The sequence below is a fragment of the Limulus polyphemus genome, unplaced genomic scaffold (genome assembly GCF_000517525.1).
Source record: "Limulus polyphemus unplaced genomic scaffold, Limulus_polyphemus-2.1.2 Scaffold1528, whole genome shotgun sequence".
Lineage (NCBI taxonomy): Eukaryota > Metazoa > Arthropoda > Merostomata > Xiphosura > Limulidae > Limulus > Limulus polyphemus.
Window position 1 is genome coordinate 54,527 of NW_013667138.1, and position 20,266 is coordinate 74,792.

The 20,266-nt window shown below is 37.5% G+C and overlaps 1 protein-coding gene across 1 annotated transcript in view; it reads left to right on the top strand.

Moving 5' to 3' along the window:
- Positions 1–20,266, top strand: part of LOC106463952 (DNA-directed primase/polymerase protein-like) — a 68,736-nt gene that overhangs the window by 43,670 nt on the left and 4,800 nt on the right. Inside the window, exons 8-9 of the mRNA XM_022391585.1 lie at positions 3,499–3,694; positions 9,157–9,239. Coding sequence (XP_022247293.1) covers positions 3,499–3,694; positions 9,157–9,239 — 279 coding nt within the window. The remainder of the gene's footprint in view (positions 1–3,498; positions 3,695–9,156; positions 9,240–20,266) is intronic.

The following is a 20,266-nucleotide window of genomic DNA, read 5'->3' on the forward strand; positions in this document are numbered from 1 at the left end:
CCTATCTTCTTCTTTATCCTGATCATTCCTTTCTCCTCAAGACCATGACAGTACGAGAAGGTTGTTCCTACTTTTCTCCTATTTCCCTGTCTTCTATCCCCCATCTTTACTGATAGACTGCTGTGTCCCATTAGGGCCCTACAATGTTATATTGCACACACAGCTACCCTCTGGTGTATGAGCAACTGTCTTTTCATTCCCGGGCAATCCTTTTCCCTTCTACCCTAACAAATTGGGTCTGCTTTCTGGTTTGTTTGGCCTACACCTTTTTACCTTCTTCCTCCTGTACCTTGTTCTTCCATCACGTTTTCTCTCACTTCCCATCTTCATCATCTGTTGGAGGAGATCCTCCAAGCTGGCATGTGGACCATGCCCAGTATATTTGTCTCCCATTATCTTCATCACATCGCACTTTCCTCTACATTGGGGTTTCATCTTCCAACTGTTGTTGTGCTCCAGACTTCGGTGTGACTTTAACTGGTAAGTTTTATTCCTTTTCCTCTTTTGCAGGGGCCTTTTTTTACTCCCTCTTTTTCACATGGATCCCACCCAGTGTCAAGTGGTGCCTGAACAGGTATTCTTTAAGTTAAATTCCACACTGTAAGCTATAGTGACATGCATGTTCTCGTTCATGGCTGCTCATGGTCACTGTAGAGATAAGGTGTTTCATAAGATTTCTGGAAGGTAATCTACCTCGCGATGGTTGCTTCATAAATATGTCCATTCTGGACCATACCACCCATGGACGGCATGGGTAAAGCAAAAGGGGTAGCTGCCCATCCCAGATATGCTTTGAGTGAAGAACTTGGTATGGTCTGCTTTTCAAAATAGGGTATCATGGTCACCCATGGCACACTCTCTGGTGATGAAGTACCTCTGGACTCTCCAATGCATTTTCACCCACCCACCCCTTGTTTGAGCAGAGTATAGTAGTCCTTGCCACTTTCTAGTTCCAAGCCACTGGGGTGGTTGACCATGGAGCCACCCTCATGAATGGGTTCTACTAACAAGTTCGCTATAACCATTCAGTTGAGAGTAGGGTGGTAGTGTTCTGCTGATGTAGATGCAACTTTGCCTCTATAGGAGTTGATCCGTCCTCTTGCTGGTGGATGTGGCTTCCTGATACAATTTACACTATCACAGGAGTTGATCCATCACCTTCCTGGATGATGTGGTCTCCTTATGCTATTTACATATTAACAATATTCACAACCACTGGAGTTGATCCATCACTTTACAAGCTGACATGGCCTCCTAATACTATTTACAATACTGTGGAGTTGATCAATCACCAAACTGATTGATGTGGCCTCCTATTATTCATTTACACCTACAGTTGAGTTGATTCACCACTTTAATGGTCAGCCCGGCATGGCCAGGTGGTTAGGGTGCTTGACTCGCAATCTGACGGTCACGGGTTCGAATCTCTGTCACACCAAACATGCTTGCCTTTTCAGCTGTGGGGGCTTTATTATGTAACAGTTAATCCCACTTTTCATTGGTAAAAGAGTAGCCCAAGAGTTGGCGGTGGGTGGTGATGACTAGCTGCCTTCCCTCTAGTCATACACTGCTAAATTAGGGATGGCTAGCGCAGATAGCCCTTGTGTAGCTTTGCACAAAATTCATGACAAACAAACAAACAAATTATTCTCCTCTATCTCTGTTATTACAATACAAGCTGTGAAACTCACTTTTGAAATTGCCTGTTACGGCTGAAGTGACATGCAGTCTAACTTCACTTTCACCAACTTACTAAACTTGCACTCTGTACCTGCATATATTTATAACACACAACAGAAAAATTTAGAAATATCTAGCCCTTTATATAGCTAGAAATATCTAGCAATATTCACATAATGAGAAAAACTTAGAAGCTTTGAGAAAGATGATGTAAACAATATTACATTATTTTTTTTTAAGCAAGCACATTACAAATCTAATATGACGTAGTTAACATATTGTAAAGAATTAAAATTTATTCATGATGCCTATTTGTTTACTGTATGGTGTTAAAATAATGTACAGCTGTATAAATGATGTTAAGTAACCCTGTAATAGTTAAATACACACAGAGACAAGTTTCTATGTATGAACTATTTTTGCAATAGCATGAATATATATGTAAAACAAGCATGAAATAATGTGTAATATGGTTGAAATAGATTTCATATAACAATTTTAATGGAATTGGGCAAAATTTTACCAATATCTTTATTATGAAATTACAGTAAAATTGTAAGGTACTTAAAGAGATAATTCCAAAACTTAAAAAATTAAAGTGTTGATAAATTTTGTCTTGTAACTAAAAATATACATTTGAAATATAGCATTCTAATTTGTTAAACTTTCCATGGTATCTGTAAAGTTATGACCCTTTTTCACTGTAAAGAATAAAAAACTACACAGCTTTGGAAACATATATCTTAACATATGAATAAGTTGATTTTGAATATGCAAATCAGTAAGTTGTGTGATAGCCATAGCTGATATAAAGTCTTGATGGAATTGCCTGAATCAGAACTACGTTGTGGTATTTTGTAAGCAGTGTAATGCCACCAAAAATTTATTGCATTTGGAAAGGGTATGTACAGTCATTTCTGATCTAAAATATTTCATACATTCAGATAATAGAAAATGTATTCTGATTGGGGATTGAACAATTCAAAATCCCTTGTATTTAATGGCATTGGAAAGCAAAGGAATATGGATCAACTTTTGGAACAAGGGCCATCCAGAAAGATAGCTTCAACAAGTCATATTCCAGCTGAGAATCAATGATTTCAAAGTTCAATGTCAAAAGCCTTCCATGGCTCCCAGGCAAAAGTGTACAACATAATCAAGAAATATCTCCATCTGTAAATGTGGCACAAATTTATGTAAACAAGTTGCTTCCATGACATATTTATTCAACCATTGCATACATCAAACACCAGTAGAATGAAATGGGCATTCATGCTATTTTGTACAAGGACATACTAGTCAAGACACTGGATGCAGTACCTGTGAATATCCATGTGATTTGGCTGTTGAAATGAGTGATGGAAAACCATTGTCCTCATACACTAGATGGCTTATGGAAATCAGCAGAGAGAAGGAGTGTGCTTTGGACTGACAGCTTTAGGGCAGAGTGTTTTTGCAATGGAAAATACACTACAAGGCTATTGGAAATTTGCATAGTCATCATGTACAGCATGACCAGAGTTGGTGAAATGGACTGTAATGACATGGCAAAGCTCCAAATTTGTTTTAATATAACATATTCAGCCTTTCTATATACCTTATATTTATATCCTTTCAAAATATTTTTTCAAATTTCTTTTTATACTCTTTTTTTTTTTTAAATACTTAGCACAATGCATACTTTTAACAGTGCCATTATAATCCTAAACTGTAATACCTTATCCTGGTACAATAAACCAAAACATTGTTACTTTTAATAAATTTAATACCTTCTTAGCAATATAGTTATGTAAATCATAGAGTGAAGCTATTTTTCAGTATTTCTCCAAGGATGTCAACAGTCACCATACTTTGAAGTGGACAAGTTTGTTCATTCACTAGTTGCATCATCAGAGAAGACAGGGTATATCAGACGTTGGACTTACTATTCTGATGATGAATTGCTTGTGTATGACATAGCTAACTACAGGTTTTGTGAGAATATTGGTCGTCACCACAAAAGCAACAATATCATGTGAGTTTTTATATTGTTTGTGTCCTGTAGTTATTCTAATAAGGGATGCAAAATGTAAATGATTTTTCTCCTTTTTATATACATGATTCCCATGAGTGAGAAAAGTAAGGGAATATATAATTCTGCTCTCCTGGACCTGGAAAGGCCCCTGAATTTAATTTCAGTGCTATAAAACTGGGAAAACAAAAATAATAAAATATAATTTGTGAGTTTTTAAAGTATTTCTGTATCATTTAGGTGTTTAAATAAGGGATACAAAATTTAAATGATTTTTTTTTCTGAGTGTGGAAAGGATCTTGGTTGAATTGGTGAAGAAGCTCATATAAAATTGGTTCATTTTAGAAAACAATTAATTTTTAACAGTTAAATTGAAACAAAAAATACAGTTAATTTGGCATTGTTCTTCAAAATGTGGTCAGATTCAACATTTTTGTGATCTGTCTGACTTGAGTAGATTAGTTGGTATGTGTTATAATTCATGTAATGTTTTTTTCTCTCCTTATAGTCAGTACTTGTTTTAGTTTAATATTTGTTCTTGTCTTTGACTCTATTTATTTGTGATGTATATAAAATGCCTTTGTAGACTTTATTCTCTTGTGAATTTTTTGCTGGAAAATGAAATTTAATAACATGTATTGTGCACTGGCAAAAAATATTGATTTTAACCTTTAAAAGTGCTACAAACCATTAGTGTAGAATCACCCACTAAATTCCCTCCTTGAAGTTTTTTTAAAGTACTAATGTTTATGTTCTATTTATCTTATAATCATTTTAGATGGATAATTGACTCACTCTCTGCTTATTATTAGTGATTATGTTGGTTAACACACAAACACACTTATTACAATCTTTATAATGGTCTCAGAAAAACCTTTGGAACACATGCTGGATTGTGAAATAAAATAATTACTTAGAAGCTCAAATAAAGAATTGAATTATGGTCAATGGTATTTTTATGTTTACTAACTGACAATAAATAATTAATTGTTAAGAAAGTAATGTTTAATTTATTTACTGATAAATTTATAAGGTCCTGGAGATACACACTAAAGTGGCCACTTCTGCTAGTCCTCCAAACACACACTCATTTGGAAAATTTATCATTTATTTGCATGTGCATATGTTTCATTTGACTACTTGAGATTTTGTAATATCCTGGACTAAGCCCTTCATTACTCTAACATGTAAAATGGGGTAGTGGATGTTTCTCTATTATTTTCTGGGGTCTATCAAAAGTGGCAATCAAAAAGGAATTCATCTGCTTTAGAAGTAACTGGCCACCAAGCTATAATGTAATTTAATGATCTTGTAAAGGGCAACAGACATCAGTCTGTGTCCCATTTGAGTGATTTTTAAAAATTTGTCAGAATTAGGCTGTTTTCAAGTATACTCTGCAATGGACTTTTAATACAAAAACTCATATGATAATTGACTACAAGTCCACAAACAGCTTATTTTATATCTAAATAGAAAAGCAGCAATACTTCACTGCTTTTGAAGAGTGCAAACTGTGGACACTGAATGACTAGAGGCATGTGATATAGTTTGACTAGTTCTATTTCATACCTTTCTGCACTGACAGTCTAGAGAATAATGCAGCAAACCTTCCTCAAGTACCATCAAATACTTGATGACTCATGTATACCAACAATGACCTTCCAGTTACTACTATTTACCATACTTATCAGGACCTTAAATTTTTTTTAAGTCATTAGCCTATTTTAGCTAGTAACTGAATAGGTCACTAGGCTATTACTAGTCACACAAAAAATTTTACTATTGTCAACCACAAATACACCTATAAAACCATTAATATGTTCCATTTCTAAATATTGTAAATAATTATTAAACAACATCTAATCTAGTTAATACTGTTTATTCCAGAGACACTCTGGACTGGTAATAAGATATTGTGACTGTAGAATCTAAGAAATAACAATTTTAGCAAAGAAAAATAATTTTCTAATTGACTGTTAGATTACTTCTTTTTCAGCTTTTGGGATATACAAGGTTTGAGCATGCTGAGTTTTAACCATTTTGCCATATAAGAACAACAAATGAAATATAGAACTATATCAAAAAGTCAAAAATAGGACAAATACTCAATATTAAGTCACTAGCCAAATGTTTTAATGTACCACATGGCAACCAGTCCAAATGCATTTTTTACTTGCTAAAGCCTAGTAATAATGTTGAGCACTGTCTGCTGCCTTAATCTCAGGGAAAACATTTAATCTGGAAATCTTATGGAAGTATTCCAGGACCTTGAGGTTGATGCTAGTTCACACTAACATAAATTACCTACAGACAAAATCAAGATTACCACTTACAAGACTGAGTGTTCATACTTGTAAATATAAAAACTTGGCCATTACTAATCTTGTCTTTGAAACAAGACATTTAATCAATTTCAGCTTGTTCCACTTACTAGATATTAATGAATTATGGAGAAACCTAAAGATTATGGAGGTATTTTACACTATCCTACCATAAGTCATAGGACACGCCTCTGATTGCAGGAAAGTGGGTGTGATGATGAAATATGCAAATAATTTGGCCGATAAGGCGATCAGCAGTTCACTCAGAAATCATTTCGAACTTGTATGCCAAATGATGAATACACAGAAGGAGCTAACAGAATTTCAGAGGGGAAGGATAGTTGGATTTTGTTTGGGGAAAATTATTAAACATTCCCAGGTTGACAGTTGGCAACTTGCTGAAGAAATGGAAGTCCACAGGTGACAATGACCCCAAGAAATGGCCAGATAGATGTAAAATTCTGATTGACAGGAGCCGACATGCCGTGAGAAGGCTGGTTACCTCATCACACCTAGAGAATTTGCGTTTGGAGATACGAGCAGTCACAGGCAATCTTATAAGTGTTTCCATGACACATCAAGAGCTGCATGCCATGAATTATCACAGAAGAGCTGCTGCCTTCAAGCCATTGATAACAAAAACAAATTCACACTGTCAATTGACATGAGGTAAGGCACACCGAACCTGGACCGTGGATCAATGGAAATTGGTCCTGTGGAGCAACGAGTCACTCTATATGCTCTTCCAGTCAGATGGATGTGTTTAGGTATGTAGGATGCCTGGAGAACACTTATTACCTGAGTGTTGTCCCAACAGTGAAGTTTGGAGGTGGTGGTATCATGGTCTGGGGGTACTTCTCGTGGTATAAAGTAGGTCTACTGGTCAAAGTGCATAGATCCATGAATGCTGAGTCCTACGTTGATGTTCTGAACAATACTGTATGTGGCAGTTTTATAGTACCAGCTCTTACACTTTCCATGTCACAAAGCAAGGATTGTGAATGCATGGTTTGAAGAGAATAACATTGGAGCTTTGCAGTGACCAGTACAGAGCCCCAATTTCAACTTGATAGAACATCTTTGGGATGAACTGGAACACAGAATTAGGGCAAGGTCAAGATGGCCCTTTTCAGTAGGAGAGCTTGCTAATGCTTTAAAGGAGGAGTGGAGCACAATACCGCTAGCTTTCTACCAAACATTAGTAGACAGTCTTCTACGACACATTGAAGCAGTCATTAAGGCCAAAGGCAGGCCAACACTACCAATTTCTTGGAATAGATATATTTTATCCATAACTAACTGTGTTCCATGAATTTTGGTAGGATAGTGTACATCAGTGTCAGGAAACATTATTTATAGAGACATCAGCTTAGAAGTTAGCAGTTAGAAGTTACCCAAACATGAATATGTCTAGAACCAATTTTTAACAATTATGTAACATCTGAACTAATCTTCCAGCATTTTTATTTGAAGATTTTCACCAGAAAAAGGACTGTATTTCTTCCTATAATTAATAATTTAGTATGACCCATACAACATTCTGACAGAGACCAGTAACAGGAGTCACTTTAAACAGTGACATCCATATCATTTCCTTCATTCACTCTTCTTTTAAAGTTCAATCCAAAGTCCTTTACAAAATGCTACAGATCTGCCACCAGAGTTACTAGCTTAACTCTAAAATCTCTGGCTGTGTTAATTTGATGCATCCACGGTATGGTTTGTTTTATTACACTTCAATAAAAAAAAAAAAAATGCCGTATGAAGTAATTTCAAACCTTTTTTAGAAAAACTTTATACAGATTACATAGCTTTTGTACAATAAAATATCTTATTTGTATGAACTCGCAGCTTTGAAAATTTTAAAAGATTTCATTGTGATGTGTTTTTTGTTGTTTTTTAGAAATAATTATAAATGCTTCAGCACATTTTAACTCTCCACACAGGCTCGATCAGTTTGATGGACCATGTGACCTTTTTGTACTCGTATAAGATCTATAGATTTGATATGCTACTAATTTTTGATATAGCGTGTATATCTTCACGAAATTTGGCCTTTATAAACATTATAAGCCTTTAAAAAAATCATATTTTTTAGTGAAGTATTTTTAATAAACTAAAAAAAGGTTTGTCCTTGAATGTATTAGGTATTTGTTTTGAATAGTCAGTGTGCAAATAATTTTCATATTAAGATTAAAAATACTTTTTTTCATTTCAGAAATCTCAAATTTCTTTTGTGTAATCTCCAAAATCTCCTAAATATGTGTCAAATGTTTTTTTCTGCCAAACTTTATATTTTATCTGTTATTTTCTCTACCCTAACTCTATACAAGGTTGTTCAATATGACTGACCTCGTAACCCTCCAAAAAATCTAATTCTAAATTACCCTCATTTTCTTTCTAGAATGACTTCAAATGTACTGTGAAACTATCATACATTAGTTTATCCCAAATAGCTTTAAACTCATAACAGTATACATCTACTTATAATTAAATTTTATTGTTTTATTGCCCTTTGAACTGTTTTAATTACTATTTGCACCATTATAAGCTGTAAATCACTAGGAGAACATGCAGCTCACATTACACTATCAAATTACATTACCCATGAGCTACTCCAAGCTGCTCGCATGCATGCCTTGTGAAATATTTTTATTATATTATTATTGTTTGTTTTACCTAATCTAATCTGGAGTCAAAAGCTTGCACAGAATAAAACTTAAGATTATACAACATGTAGAAAATGTTTGTTAATATATTTCATTTTATTTATATTCGTTCTGAAATTAAAGATCTATTATTATCTACTGTTCAGAAGTGGTCAATTATGTGACTAAATTCATGAAAATCTAGGAAGCATGCCTTTTGTACATTCTGCAGAGAAAGTATAAAAGCTACATATGCTCATTGCTTTGACATAAATTATTTTCTATTGTTTTTGTGATGTAATTAAGTATAATTTAGATTAAGCAATAAAAAACAAATATTCAAATTCTTAAACATGTTTTATTTTCTAACTTGAAACTTGTTTTTGCAGTGTATAAATATATAGCTAATGAGGAGTATTAAGTTAAACTGTTTCCAAATATTCTCCCATAAGATCCACATTTGGAACAAACCCCAGCATTTATATATTTTTAATAGGATTATAGTAGACCTACGTCGATGTATTTACTACCAGAAGTGTTTGGACCCTGATTGCCGTATACAAGGATTCAAGTCAACATGTAAGTAATGTGTGTGTGTGTGTGTGCTGGACACAAAATAACAGTAATCATTGTTCAAAAATTAAACTCTGTCTGTGACTGAATATTTTTGCATTTGTGTTGACCTGTCAGATGTGACTAACAAACAAAACTTATGTACCGAAATACAGTACAGAAGACTTTATTTGTAGATAAAACCATTCCCCACCCCCTCTTGTTTATTGTTTTACCATTTTGTATTCATTCACTATGTCCAGAAATATTGTTGTTCAATGTATGTTATTTTGTTATTAGTTTCTGGTTTAAATTTTTCTGTACTAAGATCAGTTTATAGTCTGAACACTACACTTAGCTTTTCCACTCTTCGTTGCTTATAGTATTTAAAAGGCAATAAATCCCCTATATTTGGCAAAACCGCTGCATTTCTGACTGCAAAATATAATTCATGTGTCATATTCATATACCATGGTATGCTGTACTTTACATTACATTTCAGTTATCTAGTAGTGATCAATAATGTGAAGCATTTTGGTACATTATTTCTACCATTTTTTTTTTCACATTAAATTTGTATTATAGTTTTTGTTAATATGGTTCTGTAGGGTTGAGCTCTGAAATTTGTGTTAAAATTGGTTGTCTCATTTATTATTTTGTCATTAGTGGTATTACTACATTGAAATAAGTTAGTATGAATAAACATTAAAGGATCAAAGTTACAAGTGAAAATATCACATTGTTTTTATAATTATTATGTTTAATAAAGAAATACTTTTGATACTGAATTTTAAATGTTTTGCTGTTCTGGTTTCAATAAAACTTGTCAACATTTAAGAAAAGAAAATATTTTTATCAAGTGGAAAGACTATCAATGAATACTCTATTTCAAAAATTATTGCCAATGAAATAAGTCAGCATAATGTACTTAATAATAATAAACAATATATTCAAGATGTAATATCAGATCATCTAATTCATCCACTGCATATTTGGTTTGGTGATCACACCATTTGGGCTAACAGTATTACATATAATATTCTTCGTTGCTGCTGTTTAATGATTGAACTTACGACTTACACTTCTTTTATATTTATGTTTGTGTCACATTTTAAAATAATGTTCTATTAGTAATAAAGAGGATTAAAATACTTTATGAAATTTGAATATAGTAATGCAGAAACACATCCTAGAACCTGCAACCCTAGCACCAGTGTTTAATTTACATTCACCACATTGTAATGTAACCATATTTTGGACAGTAACAGGTTCCAAAATCCAAACCTGAGCAGTGTTATAATTTCCAAAGTGAAGAAAGTGGTTAAATAACATAACCTAATGTAGTGAAGCCAGGCATGTCTCCTGTTCCTGTTAGAAAAATAATAAGATTTAAAGTTTACTGATTCTCACATCCCCCAAAGGTTGACAGATTCCAGCTACATACACCTTGAAATCAAAGGCTGTTTTTATGAGAAAGAAAACTGAAGAATTCCCTATCCACTGTGCCTGTATAATGTTTAGATTTGTATAGGCTGCTAACAATAAAATAGGAAACAAAGCTGCCATTTATGCTACCACAAATGCTAGGTACTTTAAGCAGAGTTAACCCTTTCCACCCAGGAGATGTAATTTTGGCCACTTCTTAATTTTCATTCATAAAAATAAACACCTCAAAAAGAGAAATGGAACAGATGTAAAGCATAGCTATTAAATATTTACATCATTGGATTTTTCTTTCTGATACAACCTTACCTAGATTATTACTGCCCTCTATATATATATAAAAATTTCACCTGCCACTAACCTTGATACTTCCACCTACCTCCACATGTTTTCACATGTTCCAGCTGTGCTTTAGCATGCAACAACCCCCCACCAAAAGTGTGACACACCCTCCTGGCACAGCTGACTCTCTCTATGCAGTATAACCCAATCTTCACTTCTCGATTTGGCACTCACAGTTTTTTGTTAATAACTTTTTTGTAAATTAATTTCGTTTGTTCTCTGCATACATTCAAACAGTGGTTTTAATTGCTTTCTTGAATTTTGTGTGTTAATTCTACTCGTGTTTAAACTTCGAAAATGAATTCACAGTTCTAAGTTATGACTACTTTGGCTTCGGAAATTCAACATGACACTTCGCAATCTGTTACTCAGGCTTCAAGTTCAGCATTATTGGTAGAGGATGTCTCGGCCCTAGTTCATCAGGAGATAACTGCTTTCATGTGGGCTTATGGTTCTCCTGAACCCCAGCCACTTCTCCCTTGCACAGGGGAGATGAAAGAGGATGATGAATATTTGTACAGCATTTTTCCTTCCCCATTTGCTGTGCAGTCTCAAACAGCAACCATGGATGAGTCTTGATCTTCTTTTCCTTTTATGGGCTTGGTGACATGGGTATGTCATGTTTAATTATTATCATTCTGTCCTATGACCTGCTTCATTCCCTATTTAATAAATTCCTTCATCAAACATCAGGGTTCCTGGGCTTTACAGGTCTTGTCAGAGAGTCTCTCTATTCGTTTCATCTCCTCCTCTTTCCCTTGTTCTTTTACCTCCTATTCCTGTCTCTCTGTTGGGCTTTTACTTCAGGTGTTTGGATGACCAAGATAGATGCATCTGATGCTTACCTTCAGATCCCTATTTTCCCAGCATCTTATTGTTATCTTTGGTTTGTTCACTAGGGTTACGTCTACCAGATCCAGGATTTCCTGTTTGGGCCAGCTTCAGCTCCTTACATTTCTTGTTGGATGTCAAAGCCTTTGCCTGACTTCTACTTTCACTGGGGCACATAGATGACTGGCTTCTTCTCACTTCTTCGTATTCAGCCTCCTCAATCCTTATGCAGTTTCTTCTCTAAAATGCTGCACGGGTGGGTTGACTGGTCAAAATGGAAAAGTCTGTTCTCACTTTGACTCATTATCTGGTCCACCTGGGGGTTTTATTGAACCCCCATCACAATTGGTCCCAGCCTTTTTCACTTTGACTTCATGCTTTGGAGTTGTTGGTTCACAAGGCCCAATCCTCTTTTACTCTTCTATCTGTTTTAGGAACTTGGGCTTCTATGGAAGCCCTTATTCCCCTTGGTTGGGCTCATATGAGGTGTTACATTGGGTCATTCAAGATCAATGGAATCTCAACACAGATCCTCTGGATTTTCCCATATCCCACTCTTGAGGGACAAACTAGTCATGATCCATTCTTACTACTGAACAGCTGGTTTTTTTGTTTTCATATATTAGGCCTGCTTTTGTGGGTCCATAATCATCACCTTCATTTGTTGGCTTCTCATATCCCGGGAGATCTCAATCTTGTCACAGATCATTTGTTTTGCCTCAACAATATTCTTCCCACAGAGTGGTTCTTCGAATCTCAAGTATTCTAATAGCTGTGCTCTCAGTTGGGTACTCCCAGACTTGATTCATTTGCCACACACCTGAATATCAAACATCCTTTGTATTAGTCCCCTTTCCCTCATCCTTTGGCACTGGTGATTGATGCACTCAGTCAGGATTGAAAGGATCTTTACATTTATACCTTCCCACCAATCTGACTCCTTCTCAGAGTACTGTCCATTATCTAAACCACTCTGTGTTGAGTCCTTCTAGTGGCTTCATATTGGTCTGCTTATCCTTCATTCCCACTACTTAATCCCCCTGCAATTGGTACCTCCACTGCCTTTTTCCCCTCTCCCCAAGTCTCCTCTGTCAACCTCAGTTGAATGTCTTCTATCCTGCCATTCCCATACTCCAACTTCATCTATGGCTTTTGTCTGCCCCTCAACCATGTTTATCAATGGTAGTGGCATTTTTTGGCATTACTCACTCCATCATTGATTCCTTCCTTCACACCCTTTGGTCTATCATATTTTCCAATTCTTTACCTAGCTCTTTGACCATGGTCTGTCAGTTTTAACTGTTGTTGGCTGCCGAGTGGCCTTGTCCTGTACCTTTCATTTTTCTAATTTCTATCATATTTTTCCTTGCCCATTCTTACTCTACTGTTCTGTTTATTCTGTATCCATTGTCCTCCCTGCCCAACACTCTTGCTGGATTGGGACCTAAGTGTCATTTTGCATGCTTTTATTCGCCCTCATTTTGAACCTCTGTCTTCTTGTTCATTGTACCACCTCTCCTCCTCATTTGGCATGTGACTATCAATGTTTCGGCATGTTTGCCATCGATGTCTCATGCACCCTTTACCTTATACCAATGTTATCCTTTATCTGGATCATACCTACCTACCTAAGATCTTCACAGCCCGTCAGGGTAATGATGCCTTCACTCCTGTGTCTGGTAGAGACTCCACATTGCTCTGTGGCTTGCATGGCTCTTTTTTGTGGTTACACATATCTACATATCATATCACCAGATCTGTTTTCTCACCATGTCCTTGGCTTCTTGTTTTCACCAACCCTTGGAGAGATAATCCACTCCCCATACTTTCCCCCTCAAGATGGATTCCTGTATGTGGTGAGGGAACCTCCCAGGGAATGTTCTGTATTTTCAGTTCACTTCCTCTGGAATCTAAACATCCACCCATGTGTGTGCTGTGCGTGGCGACCTGGGAAAGGGAGATAATGCTGGTGGTTTAGGGGTGTTGCTGATGGGTCAGTTTATGTGAATAGCACTTTAACACACCATTTTGTCCTTGAATTTCTGTAGAATGGCGGTCTTGGGGCAGCTCACCCAGGGTTAATTGGCTGGTCTATTTGGACTAGGGTCAACCAAGCACCAGTGTTGGACGTTCTCAATGGATGGGCCAAGTGGTTAGGACACTCGACTCACAATCTGAGGGTCAAATCCCCCTCCCACCAAACATGCTCACCCTCTCAGCCATGGGGCATTATAGTGTGATGGTCAATCACACTATTCATTTGTTAACAAGTAGCCCAAGAGTTGGCATTGGGTGGTGATGACTAGCTGCCTTCCCTGTAGTCTTAAACTGCTAAATTAGGGATGGCTAGTACAGAAAACCTTCCTGTTTAAACCAAACTGAACGGGTGTTTTGAATATTGTTTCTGATACTGGTGTTTGGGTATAGTGCCCACGAAACTCTGGGATCTCTACAATGCTCCACTTTACCTTTGTAGTACGTCCCCTTGTAGGACTCCATAATGGGTAGGGTCAGTGGACACAGTAGTTTTTCCTTTTTATGGATTCTCCACCTATTGATTCACAAAAGATAAATCTCACTGATTGGAAAGTGACCATGATTGGAAGACGGATCTTCAATCCCCACTTCCTACTGTATCTGTACCTCGTTTTCTCATCCTTCATTATTTAACCGAAAAATCATTTGGACAAATGACTGAGGGTCTTACTGGCTCCACAGATATCTGGTTGGAAACGTCTACACCTAAATACAGCAAACTTCCTGAATTCAAAGGCCATTGGAGATATACCTATTGCGGTTACTTCCTATGCTTCTTTAAATTCTTCCTGAGGAGTCATCGTTGAGATGGATTTATGGAACATCCCCGAGTAGGAGATCCTTGCTGGTTTCTCCAGCTACAGATATTATGCAGTGAGATGTATCTCCACTGGTAAAGAAGGAATAATGCTGCCTACAAATGTTCTGATTTTCATGTTTACATCACCACCTCCACCTGCCTTCGTAAAGGCAGGTTATGTTAACTGTATGGAACAGCCATATATTCCTAACCCTCTCAGGTGTTTTGAGTGTCAACAGTTCGGTCATTTGAAAGCATCTTGTCATGTTTCTTTGACGTGTGCTCATCGTGGTGGCAAAGATTATGATGCCTATGAGTGTCAACTGGACCTTCACTGCATCAGTTGTGGTGGTTCCCATCCCTCTTAATTTCGTTCTTGTCCTGGGGGGGGGGGGTACAACACTTAAAACTCTCAATAATGTTTATTATCCAGAGGCTCGGAATTTGTTATTCCCTGCTCCATCTTGGATATATGCTGCAGCACTGTGTTCCACTGTTACAGTGGGAGTGTAGACAGATCTTTCCATGCTTCCATCAGACTTTCTCACACCATGTGAAATGTTTTTTGTCCTTCATGGTTACACAAATTAACAAGTCAATATCTACTCCTGTTTCTGTCTGCACTGTTGCATACAGTGACTGTTCAGGTCCATCTCCTTTGGCCACAAGGTGTAGGACCATTATTCGGTCACACCCTCAGTCTCTGGAGTCTCCATCCTCTGACAGAGATCTTACCAATTGACCCTGTTCTATGGAGGTCAAGAGATCTCTTTCTACTAAAGAGAAACGTCATGGTCGCAAACAGAAGGGCTCTCTACCAAGTTCTCCTTCACCTAAATAAAAGTAGCCACTTTGATACAGTGAAACTATTGAGGTTTCCATTCTAATTTGGATGACATTAAGGCCTTGATCATTTCCTATCATCCCATGTGTCTCTCCTTACAGGAAACATTCTTGAGACCTGCTGATGCTGTCACCTTTCGGTAGTTTTCTTTATATTGGAATGACAGGTTGTGTGATGGACAAGTTCATGGAGGGGTGGCACTGCTGGTTGACCAGTATGTACCAACCTTGCCTGTGCTACTCAATACACCCTTGAAGACTGTAGCAATCTATATCTCTGTGAGTTGTACTATAACTGTTCTCCCAAAGAAATGATCAATCAAACCTTGATGCTCTCATGAAAGAGTTGCAGTCTCCATTTTTCATGGACACAATCCCCTCTGGGGTAGTGTTGATACTAATGGGAAGGGTCATTTTCACAATTTTTCTTTCTTCAATACTGGTTCTTTTACGTATTTTTGTGTATCTACTAAGTCATTTACTGCTATTCATCTAAAACTGTTCCCCTTAACCTTTTCTAATCTTTCTTGGGGAGGGGGAAGTTGACAGTGGACCATGGGGCAGTGATCAATTTCCCATCATTTTGAGGGAGTTTGGCCATGGTTGATGCCACATGACCACAGTGACATGGTGTAAATTGGAGCAGGCTGACTGGCTCTCTTTAATCTCTCTCGGAACTCAATCCTGCTGTTGTTAGTCTTCCATTTATCAACAACTGTGTGAAAGCAGTAACTGATTCTATACTTCAAGCAGCTTTTCGTTTTATTCCCAAAACCTCAACACGTTCCCCATGGTATTCTCGTCCATAGTGATCTTTTGACTACCAGCAGGCATTAAAGGCTCTGAAATGGGCCTGGGATGCCTTTCACATATATCTCACTTTTTCCAACTGCATTGTTTTCCAGTGGGCCTGTGCCAATGCTCAGCAGGTCAGACATCAAAGGCAGAATGAATCTTGGATTAAGTTCATCTCCAGCATCTCTTCTACTACCAGTTCCAATAACCAGAAAGTTGCTAGTGTACAGAGCATTGCCAATACTCCTGGGGAGACCTTTGCTTAACTTTCTAGCACTTCTGTTTCTTCCCCTGCCTTCTTGGCCTCCAAGTCTGGGGCAAAGTAATTACCTCTTTCATTTCAGGCTCATCTTCCCTCTGACTGTAATTGCTCCTTTTACACTGATGGAACTTAAGATTGCTCTTCATCAGTCTGGCAGTACATCAGTCAGAGCTGATGATGTTAGCTGTGAGATGCTGCACCATCTCTTTCCTGTCTCTCTTGCTTTTTTTCTGGTTCTCTTTAACTGGATCTGGCAGGAGAATGTTTTCCTGATACATAGTGCAAGGCTATTGTTTTTCCTTTTTCAAAGCCTGGGAAAGATCCCAAGATTCCTTCTAATTATCGTCCATTTGCTTTGACTAGCTGTCTCTGTAAGGTCCTAGAGAGGATGGTTAATGCTTATCTTGTTTGGTTCCTTGAATCAAGCAACCTCCTCTCACCCACCCAATGTGGTTTTCATCCACTGTGTTCCACCTGATTTGGCTTGAAATCTCAATCAGGGAAGCCTTCCTCAAGAGAGAACATCTTATGTTTGTTTTATTTAATCTTGAGAAGTATTATGACACTACATGGAGGTACGGCATTTTGCGAGGCTTCCACTCCTATGAGTTGCATGGCTATTACCTTTTTTTTTTAATTTTTTACTTGACATGTTTCCAAGTTCATGTGTGCTTGACCCTTTCCCGTTCTTTTGCACAGGAACTGAGTACCTCAGGGCTATATCTTGAGTATCATACTTTTAAATGTCAAAAGTAATGCTGTTACTCAACAACTTCCTCCTCTTTTTGTATGAGGTTTATTGAATGACAGCTTCAGACTGCCCTCACTCACTTGTTGAAGTGGACTACAGCAAATAGTTTCACCTTTTCTTTCTCCAAAACTGTTTACATTCATTTTTTCCACCCTGATCCTGAGCTCTGTTTCAGTGAAGTTGTTCTTCCCGTGGTTCCTGAGGCAATATTCTTGAGTCTTATCTTTGACTGTAAGCTTACTTTCATTTCTCACATCAAGCAATTTCGTATGAAGTATAGAAGGGCACTGAACATCCACTATGTCCTCTCTTCCAGCTCTTGAAGAGCGGATAAATGTTCTATGTTGAAAATCCATCATGCCCTCATACATTCCAAGCTGGCCTATGGGTCTCTAGTTTATGGTTCTGACAGGACTTCTACCTTGAAGTTGTTGGCATGGCATTGCTTCATTTGGAAGTTGATTTGGGGAGAGAAGCTTCATAACAAGCTTTTCCAGATTAAATCTACTGTTGTTTTTTGGTTGTCTAGTTTCTGTAATGATCAGAGGGAAGAAGTTGTCTTGGCTAGGCTATGCATTGGTTACAGTTTTTTAACTCATCATTTTTATTTATCTGGATTTGATCCACCAATGTGTGGCCTTTGTGACACTCAAGTCACAACTGCCCACATTTTACTGTCGTGCTGTTGTTACAACTGTGAGTGTTGGCACCATTTTATACATATTTTTTCTACGGGCTTACTCCTGATATTGGATGGTGTCATTGGCGAAGGTGACACTTCCAACTTGATTATGTGTTTAACTTTTTATGGGCCACCAGCCTTTTTTATTCTGTTTAGTTAATCCTTTTTTGGGCTTTGTATAGTTTGTACATGGAATTCGTTTTACATTTTATTGTATTGTTGTTTTTTAATTTTATACTGGTTGTTTGGTGCAGATAGCTCTGTTGTTTTGCACCAAAAAACTCCAACCAACCCCATACATTTGTCTCACATTATCTTCATCAAATGTCTTGTTTCATTTTCTTCAGGTACTGTCTGTCTCCATGCATGGAGGCTTTTTCCTGAGCATGCACCATTATACTAAGTTGAGAGTAGGACAGTGGTGTTCTGCCAGTGTAGATGGCATGCCACAACTATGGGATAAAAATTTTAAATGTAAAACATATTTGGACTGGTTTTCTGCCAAATTGTAGTTCGACCCTCTCCAGCTGGTAATCCTCATTGCTACCACCACCTGAATTTTCATTCCAGGTGTGCTGATGATTTAGAGCTGGACCAGCCAAAATAAGTCCTCATGTGAACATGGACTGGTAGTCCTCTTCCTACTGCAGATTGGATGATACAAACCCAATACAGGTTGGTTTTGGATGAGGTTGAACCTTCACATTGCATTCCACTTTCCTACCAGTGCCTGGATATGCACACATGGTGGCTTGGGTTCTCGGAACAGATGTTTTTATTCTTCCCCTCTGATTCCTGAGTTTGAGGTGAATTGTTAAGGCCCTTCTCCTTGTAAACTCAGGAGCAGGATGTTTCTGTTCTCTGTCCTAATGGTAGAGGCTGGAGAGAGCCCTCCTCCTCATAAAATCAGGAATGGTATGTTTACCTTCCTAGTTCCAACGATTGGAATTCACTTGGCTATGGCCATACGAGTCCTCCTCCTCATAAATCTCAGATCAGGATGTTTTCTATTCTGATGGTGGAGGCTGGAGTGGATTTCCCACTTACAGTCCTTGTAAACGTGGGAGTAGGATGTCTCTGTTCCCTGCTCCAATGGTCGAGGCTGGAGAGAGCTCTTCTTCTCATAAAACTAGAAATTATATGTTTACCTTTCTAGTTCTAATGGTGGGAGTTGGAGTTTACTCAGCTATGACCATGCAAGTTCTCTTTCTCTGGGAACAGTATGTTTTACATTCCAATGGGGTGGAGTTCCCAATTACGGTCCTGTGTGTCCTAGCCACTCTACACCATGGGTGTCTCTGGTTGTGTCAGTTGAGGTCCTCCTCCTCTTAAATCTGATGACAGGATGTTTACATTCCCCATCTCTAGTGTGGAAATTGGAGTTGACACTTAGCTATGTCTGGATTAAGACCCCTTCCTTGTAAACCTGAGAACTGCTCACACATTTCCCAAGTCACCTGGGTTAGGGATTGAGTTACCTTTTCTGTTTGGTTTATTACATTCTGTCAGGGGTGGGTTGTTTGCATTCCAGTTTTGATGGTGGAGACTGGAGTGGGACTCCTGCTATTTGGTAGTACCCTATACACTCCATTTCTGAGGGCATGTATGTTATCTTGTTGGTGCTTCAATGCCACCCATTTAGCAACACTGTAATTCATCAAGGGTAAAGAGTATACCTGGTTAAGAAGTGTTGTGGTTTTCAACAGGTGTGTTCCCTTATCACTGAGATGTCACACCTCATGAATTATCTTCAGACACTTTTGAAAGGAAGCTCATCTAGGTAACATTAACACTTGATCCTCTACCAGTTCAATGTGGGATTCTAGTAATAGGAGGTTAGATCATATCAGAAGTTAATATTTTCCTCTGCTTAAAATATATTTCCAATAGATCCTTACCTCTTTTTACACTTCCTCCCCACTTCAGGTGTGTCCTTTTCATTCTATGCCTAATCTTGAAGTGAATATTGGGTTTATATTGTATAGAGGGAGTCAGCTGTGCTAGGAGGTTGTTGGTAGGTAGTTGTCACATGCTTATTTGCATACTAAAGTGCAGCTGGAACACAAGAAAACACATGAAAGTAGGTGGGAGTATCGAAACTAGTGGCAGACAAAATTTGTGCATATAGAGGGCAGTAAGAATCAAGAAAAGCTTTTGTCTGAGAAGAGGTATCTATCGTGAATAGATTTTCTGTGTAGAAAAATATTAATATTTATAAAACTACTACATTACATTATTGTATATTATGCTATTATGCAACATACTTGTA